Genomic DNA, 9,365 nt, shown 5'->3' on the forward strand with positions numbered 1-9,365 from the left:
GCACACTGTTTAGTTGTGCAACTAAACAGTTGAATAGGCTGCGAAATCGACAATCGCCCATCACTTGTGCGATAGTTTAGTCAAAGGTGTGCGTCCGCTCTAAATATCTATCAGATAGTCAACCATTAAATCTAAACTCAATAATACTATAGTATATTTTAAAAAATAATTGATTTTAGAACACTGAGACAAAGCATATAAGCCCATTATCAGTTACTGCGTAAAATCCAGTTTTTGATGTAAAAGTCATCATGTCACGGACTTTCCACTGTTCTTGATAATTTATATTCTCCCCTGATTCAATTTCGTCAGTGAATCGTCTTTGTTGATGAATCAATTTCAATTGACGTCTTTTATACTGATATGATGCGTGAATTGGAACATAGTTTGAGGTTATATTCCCAACTATTACTATGACTAGAGCGTTGCGATTGTCGATTGTTTCGCAGCAAATTCAACTGTTTCGTTGCACAATTAAAAATCGAGTGTGTACACCTCCATATAAGGTCATAGGAATCGAAGTACAACTAAACAATTGTGCGATAGTTTAGTTGCAAGTGTGAGTACGCTCCTATAGTATTATTATAATAAATTGTATATTTATAACAATAAAAATGTAACTTACTTTGTTTATTAGGAACAAAAATTGTTAGTGATAGGTGGTATGTTACGCTCTGTTTGTCCTAATACCTGACTAAAAATTACTGGCGCGTATTGTATCGCTTTCTTAACTAACTAAAACATGTGTTAATAATAAATATGTTAAAGAAAATATCGAAAACTTTAAACTGACGGCTAACTGCCACATAATGTTATATAGTTAAATTTATATATGAGTAACTTATAATTAAATGCGCGTTATAGACGCTGCCCTGAGTGTGGGTTTCTGTAATTTTATGTATGGTTACGGATAGTATATATGAATTTTCGGTGGCCACGATACAGGCATTGCCTAGTGTGGCCATCAACAGATGAACTCGAATAACCAATATATAGTAACTTAAGATAACAACTATGTTTAATTTTCTGTCATGTATAATTTTATGTTATTGTCCAAAGTTATTTGCCTTTGTGTAATCTTTACTGTTAATAAAAAAAAATATTTCAAAATTTTCATTTTTCAATGAATATAGGTAACGATTTAAAATGTATCAAGTAATGTGTATAAATAATTAATTTTCTATTTTTCAGTATCTTTTGAAGAATACGAGGTTAAGTGACGTTAACAAACGACTAAAGGCTCAGATATGGAGCTCCGTGGTGACGATAGTTCTTGTTGAGGCGAAGAATTTGCAAGCGATGGATGTAGATACTAGATCTAGTGATCCTTATTGCAAATTTAGGTGAGATTGTTTTATACAGCATGATTTAGATAAACCAGGACATAAAACAGACAGTAATGTGAAAACTAACTATCTGAAATGCAATCGTATAACAAAAACAATAGAAACTAACCTAAATCTTTAATGAATATCTTCTTGGATCTTCGAAATAATTTTATGCAGGAGATATATTATTCGACATTTGTTTTATATGTTTATACATTGGTACACTTCTAAGTAGTTTACCTTGTTTAAAATATGGAAATTTTACTCGACAAATTTGAATATAACGTATTTATCCGTAGGTTAGGTAATGAAAAATACAAAAGTAAAGTAGTATGGAAATCCCTTCATCCATCATGGCTCGAACAGTTTGATCTACATTTATATGACGATCAAGAACAAATACTGGAAGTGACAGTGTGGGACAAGGACAAACAGACTAAAGACGACTTTTTAGGGAGGTAGGTATGTTCCTTTCTATTATAAAATTGTAGTATTACCTTGTAAAACCTTAACAATCGAACAACTACCACTTTTATTGCTACGTACTGAGTAAATCAGTAGCTATCTCTTTCTTTCCTGTACGCTTCGTATATATCTTTCTCTCTCATGTAACGAAATATGTCAAGTTAGGTCATTAAAATATTGTTTTTGTCTAATTATCAAAATTTAGCATAACAAGTTTGAATTTATTGATAAACATAGATATATTTTCAGATGTACAATAGATTTATCGTCATTAGAAAGAGAGAAAACGCATAATATATGGCAGGACTTAGAAGATGGAAATGGACAGATATTTCTATTGTTAACTATCAGCGGCACCACGCAATCGGAAACTATTACTGATCTAACTAGTTATAAAGAAAATCCTAGAGATATCGAAATAATAGAAAAGAGATATGTAAGTTTACCTCTACTAATAGTTCTCTGCAAAATTTACTAAAAGCGTACGCAAATCTATGACTATAGTTGCTCTAAATAATTTATATTAGTTTGACAATTCATTTCAAATTTAGTAGGGATGGGTTGTGTGAAATCAGTCATGAATATTATCGATTTTTGATTTTTAATCTTATAGAAGTTAAAATCGACAGATTTATAGTAATAACTTATGAAAGAAAAAAGAAACCACTGTTTTCTCACATTAATAATGACCATAACAAATAATGAGAGTAAATAAATGTCTATTACTACTACAGCCGTACATAATCGAATTGGATTTCGCTTTTATTTCTGTCATCAATACTAGAATTACCCTTTAAATTAGTGAATAAGAAAATAAACATTTTAGTTGAGTTTGATAATTATTTAAATCGAATATCGATCGTTCAAAATTATACATTCATTTATCAAACTAATCTAAATTATTTAGACACACTATAAACTATCGCACAACTGTGTAGCCTCGCTTAGATTCATATGAGCTTATATGGAGGTGACACTACTCGATTATTAGTTGTGCAACTAAACAGTTGAACTGCGAAACAATCGACAATCGCACAACAGTTATGCGGTAGTTTAATCAAAGTTGTGCGCCCGCATCAAACCACATAATACTTTGACCAGGTGATCCATGTTTTACATTTGTTTTTGTAAAATCATACTAATAATATAAATGCGAAAGTTTAGATGGATGGATGGATGAAGAGATGTCTGTTAGAGTTTGTAGCCTCAACGGATCTTGATGAAATTTGGTATAGATGTAGAGGATAGTCTGGAAGAACACATAGGCTACTCAGTTTTGTTTTTTTTATTCCCACGCGGACGGAGTCGAGAGCGAAAACTAGTGTAGTATATTTGTGTGTACCAAAAAGTGGATGAAAAATTGGAATTTAGCTTATAAACTAGTGTGAATAGGCAAAACAGCCACAGAGAATTAAAAATAAAAGATTTTTCTATACTTTTTCTTAAATACTGTCATTTTATCGTTTTAGTTGTGGTACCGTCTCAACGAGCACTCGAGCGGTGTGGGCTGGCTGTGTGTCAAAGTGTACGGCGCCAAGGGCTTGGCGGCGGCCGACCTCGGCGGCAAGTCTGACCCCTTCTGTGTACTGGAACTCGGCAACGCCCGGCTTCAGACACACACGGAGTACAAGACTTTAACACCTAACTGGATGAAGATATTTACTTTGTAAGTTTTATGTTACTCTTAATTGAAGGTATTAGGCTTTTTAAAGTATTAACTAGCGATGTCTGTAATAAGTAAAATAAAAAAAAATAAAGAATGTTTCGTGCTGTTCCTTTTTGCAAGACACAAACAAAGATAACAATATGCAGGTTATGACAGTTGTAATTAGGTTTCTAACCTAACTTTCAATCATGATTCAATAACAAAAGGTTGAGAAATAGTTGATTTAACGGAGGTGGGGATGCATAGGGATGGGAAATAATATTTTTTGTACGTTCCCTTCTTTGATCCGCAGTCATTATATCGCTTGTCTTGCGGATGTCTATGGAAAACAGTCGCTTCGGTATTTCGGCAAATTCAGGAGTCCTTTTGCTCCATTGCCACATACATATTAAAAAAAAAAACAAATATTTTTATCTGTGTAATTTATTTTTTTTAATTCGATACTGTCAAACGTGCCAGTGCGGCCATTTACAATGACATCCGTATAAGTTTAACTAATATTTCACAGTACAGTCAAAGACATCACATCGATACTAGATATTACTGTCTACGATGAAGACCACGACCACAAAGTAGAGTTCCTAGGTAAACTGGCGATACCACTTCTGAACATACGCAATGGTGAGAAGCGATGGTTCGCGCTCAAAGACAAGAAGATGAGAGCTAGAGCAAAAGGGAATTATCCACAGATATTATTGGAAATGATGGTCATATGGAACCCGGTGAGTTGACTGAGACATCAGGGGATCTAACACAAAAATTTGCAAGAAGGTATTCGAAGTAGAGAATATATGCGATTTGTTAGTACTATTCACACTATAGAGGTACTACAAAAATCGAATACTTTACTCGACGACATTTTTAATGTTTATTTTTTTCTTTGTTATTGGGGTGCATTAACTGGCTACGCGCTTGTTAAAAAGATATTCAAATAAATAAAGATTTATGGAAGAAGCATACTTTACTGACCTGTAGAGAAAATAGCGTGTTAATGATTGATATTTCTTTATTTACGTTTAAGCTTAAAGCTGCAATAAGAGCAGTAAATCCAAAAGAACCAAAATACATGCATCAAGAATCAAAATTCAAACGGCAGCTGTTTATAAGAAATGTGATGAGATTAAAAGCGATCATAATGTGGTTCATTGAAGTCGGAAAAATATTACAGTAAGTTACTTAATAATTACACCCTTTAGAGATATCACTTCGCCATTCGTCACTTCGCCATTCTGGCGGATTCAGGTGGTCGCTTGCTCGTTTGTCACCTTATGATATAAAGAAAAAAATAAGATGCAACACAAACGTCCTACACTGTTACTTTAAATTATAACGACTTCGCCCGCGTGACATTAAAAATATAGCCTATATCATTTAACAGTGGTAGAGCCCGCTTTAACATCTTCGCACTGTAGGGCTCTCAGCAATACCACGACCACACAGAAAACAGGCGTGAAGTGGAAGCAATGATGAGTGATGACTTTTCCTTTCCACCCATCTCTTAAGAGGAAAGGATTGAAAGGTAAAGTGGATTTGACGGTGGAGGAGACGCATATGAAGGGGAAATGTCCTCTTTATGTGTGTCTCCTCCTCCGTCAATGAAGGGTAGGCAACGCATCTGCAATTGCGGATGTTTATGGGCAGCGGTCGCTTTCCATTTCGGTGGATTCAGGTGGCCGCTTGCTCGTTTGCCACCTCATAATATAAAAAAACACAGATAAATTATCTTTTTAACGTTGAATGAATTTTTAAAATCAGCTCAATAGTTTCTGAATTATATCAATACATACAAAAGTACAAATGTTTCCTTTGTATAATAGTAGTATAGATTAAGTTTTAGTCGAAATATAAAAAATACTTTAGCTAGTAATATGGCTATTTACATTAGAATGTTCTCTACCAGTTCATTCTTTTTAATTCAGTTCTTTCCTAATAACTGAATGCGATTTCCATATGTTTGGAGTTTATATCTATACTAGCTTTCGTCCGCGACTCCGTCCGCGTGGAAATAAAAAAAAGTGAGTAGCCTATGTGCCCTTCCAGACTATCCTCTAAATCTGTACCAAATGTCATCGAAATCCATTCAGCCGTTTAGGCTACAAACTCTAATAAACATCCATCCATCTAAACTCTCGTATTTATAATATTAGTAAGATATACGAGTATATTGTATTCAACATAACCGATGTTTTTAACAGCTGATCTCATTACCGAGCTGAAACTAAGAGTGGTCAAATGTGACCTATTAAATTGGTCTACCTATAGTCTCCTAAAGGACTCATCCATTAGTCTAAAATTATTTTACCTTTCAGAGACTGTTTCGAATGGGAATCTAGATTAAGATCGTTCCTAGGTCTACTGGCGTGGCTCGCCTTTTGTTACTACTACCAGATGTGGATGTTGCCGTTTCTACTTCTAGTCTTCTTCTCGAGGAACTGGCTCATCTACAGACTTACTGGTGAGTACAACACGGTCACCGTAACGTGGTAGTATGACCTTTATCTGGTGACGTTCAGTCAAAGAACTATAAACAAGTTCTAGGTATTATATCAATATGACTGATGAATTTGAATTCCCATATTACCAGTAATTACTCGCTAAAAGCTATTTCCTACCTTTTTGTTATTCTTCTCTTAGTTTTAATTTTAATAGCTTTCCAGACTATGCTCTATATCTATGCTAAAAATCATGAGGTTTAGTTTTTTTTTATCCAACATCTACAGACTCTTAGTCCATACTCTTTTATATTAATAAATTGTGCATTATATATATACTTTTTTTTTCACTTTTCTTGTTGCGTAATCCTTGTTATTACAATAATGAGTTCTTTTTTATTTTATTACATCTTTTTTCTTTTTTTCCATTGCTTTATTAATGTTTACAAATATCAATATAATATGGAGTCTATTCTACAAACTTAACAAACATCCATCCATCTAAATTTTCGCATTTATATATTTTTTAGATTCAGACATATTTAGTATGTATTTGACTTATGCTTGTTTTCTGTTAATTCTTTTAGTACGTTTAAAAAGTTTCCGGAATAACCCATGGGGGTATATAGAGAACATTTTTGGTAGTAAGTAATATGCGTGCGTGATAACGGCATGTTTGTACCGTGGGCTTACACTGACGAACTCAAACAAAGTACACTTTGAAAGTAACTGAAGTAATGTTTTGTATGGGTGTGATCCTGTTGTAACTTACGAGTATTATGACTAACAAATGTGTTCCTGTTACTTATTTGACACTAGCTTGTAAACGCAACTCTGTGCACGGAATTATAAATTCATAACGGTCTGTCCCACCACTGGCTGGTAGCTCAGATAGATTAAAAGTGAAACTGTCAGATAAGGGAACAAAATGCGATGTTTTCATGAAATGTTTTACATGTTGCATTGTTATCAGGCAGTTTACATTTTGGTGGGACAGGCCCTAAGTATGTTCTAGACTGGTTTATATCTGTGCCTTTCATCTACATTAGTTAAACCGTTTTGGATGTGTACTAACAAATATTCATCCATCCAAACTTTTGCATTTAAAATATTTGTATATACAAATATCTTTTTAAAATGTTCAATTTTGTACTATTACTACTAAGTACACATGATAGTACTAAGTACTAAGTTAATATGAACATTAGATGTTAAAAACTAGGTTTTATTTAAAGAATAACCTTTTTAATTTAGTTTTTTTTTCCAGGAGGTAATCCGTTATTATTGCCAGTTGATGATGAGGACTTACTGGCTGAAGAAGATGACGAAGAAGAAGTTGATAAGGTTTGTAACACACTTGCAACAATACCACGACCATAGACAAGCGCCAAGTTGGAAATATCCGTTCACTGTTGGAAGCAAATTCGAGTCCGTTTCCCACCTTTATAACAAAGAAAGAGTGAATGAGCTCGTTTGTCACCATTTATTATGAAAATTTGAACGCGGTGTGTACAAGTCTTTAAATATGAACCTTTGTGTATTTATAGGAAGAGAAGAAATCATTAAAGGAAAGATTGCAAGCGATACAAGAAGTCACGCAAACTGTGCAAAATGCGATAGGTTATGTCGCGTCATTAGGAGAGGCTGTTAAAAAGTTAGTGCATTTTTTATTTTAAATTTGAAAATGGAACATGAATGTTTATAATAATTATTTCTATGTAATTTACTTTTTTTTTCAGCTTAATGAACTTCACGGTGCCATGTCTTAGTTATTTAGCTATATTTATGTTATTTGGAGCTATGCTGGTCTTGTATGTTATACCGCTGCGATATCTCCTGATGGCTTGGGGTAAGACAATAAATACAGGACATCCGAGTTAGCACATCGGGCAAAAGAATTATTATATGTCCGATGTGCCAAATACCTGGTGTGATAATAGGCTTAATAAACATATTTTACATTGTTATTTATATTGTAGGTGTAAATAAATTTACAAGAAAAATTCTCAGACCACACACGATACCAAACAATGAAGTTTTAGACCTGCTATCACGAGTACCAGATGATGAGATATTGGTGAGTATGGCAACATCGTTAATGTAACATATAAATTGAGGCACACTGTGTTAAAATTACTAATTAATGTCCAATTCAAATAATTTTACACAAACACTAAAGAACAACAGTTTCTTAATTATTAGACCTGCCCATGATTTTAAAATCAATTCATAGAACAAAAATTTAGTCGTTTCAAAATGAGACAACTAGTCACGCAAAGTTTTATGAAATAAACATCACGAAAATTTTATATCTTCTTTCTTTCTTGATTTCTTACAACTATTATTTTGTTTTATTCCAGCTTGATTGCAGAGAACTTAAACCTCATCCACCGAACGAAGCTCGAAGGGACGCAAGAAAAAAACACAAAGCCGCCTAAATACAGATTATAGCTTGTCAAGAAAGAAAAATAACAAAAACAAAAGGTCATAGACAATTTGATAAAGCAATGTTGTCAGCTTTTTATAAAACTACTATTTAGTAACTTTTTAAATTTGTGCTACTGTTGTTAAAATATTATAAGTATTTTAGCAACGATGAAGTGCAGATATTTTGCATCAAACAAACGCAAAAAATTGTTATTGAAATATCAGATATAATTAATTGAAATATAAGATTTATGGTACGGTTAATAAATTATGAAAAAATTGCTCTGCATTTTAGCAGCGTTGCACAAGATCTGATTATTTATAGAGATATATAATTTACTTATAGTAATCATTTCGTATTTAAATTAAAAATCAATCGTCCATGTAATGAATACCATTATTAGATAGGAAGATGTCATTGTAGTTAAAAACTTTACGATAATTATTATTTAATTTTCTGTCTACTGTTTTAAAATGGTTCAATGATAAATTTTGTTCAAAATATAAACTTTGTATATCGCATATTATTATAAAAAATTCAAAAACAGTATGAATTATGTCAAATCTTTACATAATCATCACTTTTCATAAATCACCTTATATCTTTAAATATATTTCACGTTTTAAATATCTTACAATTTTCACATACTAATATTAGGTATTTTCAAACCAAAAAGCTTTACTAAAAATTGAGATCTGTGAAAGTAACCATTAAGATAATTCTATAAAAATTGTATTTAAAGTATGCATCCCGACAACAATGAAACAAAGCAAAATATTTTGTTTCTATCTGTTAATCAATTTTTTTGTGTTTCACGCATTTATGTGTTTGCGGTGAGTATTGCTTTAAAAACCTTTGGTCCTTTATTAATTCATTCACAAATTAACAGTATCTAGTAATTATTGAATGCAAAATTGAAAAATATTTACTAATAAGACAAGTAAATTCTTGTTTATGGATAATTAATTCATTTCATATAAAATTAAATAGAATAATATATTTTCTGCCAAACAAAGTGAGATATAAATTATTAGCATCGTCAAAGT

At 32.4% G+C, this 9,365-nt stretch overlaps 1 protein-coding gene across 6 annotated transcripts in view; it reads left to right on the plus strand.

Moving 5' to 3' along the window:
* Window positions 1-8,350, plus strand: part of LOC106110567 (multiple C2 and transmembrane domain-containing protein 1-like) — a 32,258-nt gene extending 23,908 nt beyond the window's left edge. For all 6 annotated transcript variants that reach the window (XM_013292435.1, XM_013292436.1, XM_013292438.1 and 3 more), the window contains 12 exons: window positions 1,192-1,343; window positions 1,628-1,786; window positions 2,043-2,229; window positions 3,263-3,459; window positions 3,968-4,181; window positions 4,481-4,626; window positions 5,769-5,914; window positions 7,159-7,235; window positions 7,439-7,545; window positions 7,631-7,740; window positions 7,871-7,968; window positions 8,252-8,350. In XM_013292435.1, the coding sequence (XP_013147889.1) occupies window positions 1,192-1,343; window positions 1,628-1,786; window positions 2,043-2,229; window positions 3,263-3,459; window positions 3,968-4,181; window positions 4,481-4,626; window positions 5,769-5,914; window positions 7,159-7,235; window positions 7,439-7,545; window positions 7,631-7,740; window positions 7,871-7,968; window positions 8,252-8,329 (1,671 nt within the window). In that variant the 3' untranslated portion in view covers window positions 8,330-8,350. The remainder of the gene's footprint in view (window positions 1-1,191; window positions 1,344-1,627; window positions 1,787-2,042; window positions 2,230-3,262; window positions 3,460-3,967; window positions 4,182-4,480; window positions 4,627-5,768; window positions 5,915-7,158; window positions 7,236-7,438; window positions 7,546-7,630; window positions 7,741-7,870; window positions 7,969-8,251) is intronic.
* The last annotated feature ends 1,015 nt before the right edge of the window (window positions 8,351-9,365 follow it).

This window comes from Papilio polytes, unplaced genomic scaffold (assembly GCF_000836215.1).
Source record: "Papilio polytes unplaced genomic scaffold, Ppol_1.0 DF824225.1, whole genome shotgun sequence".
Classification (NCBI taxonomy): domain Eukaryota; kingdom Metazoa; phylum Arthropoda; class Insecta; order Lepidoptera; family Papilionidae; genus Papilio; species Papilio polytes.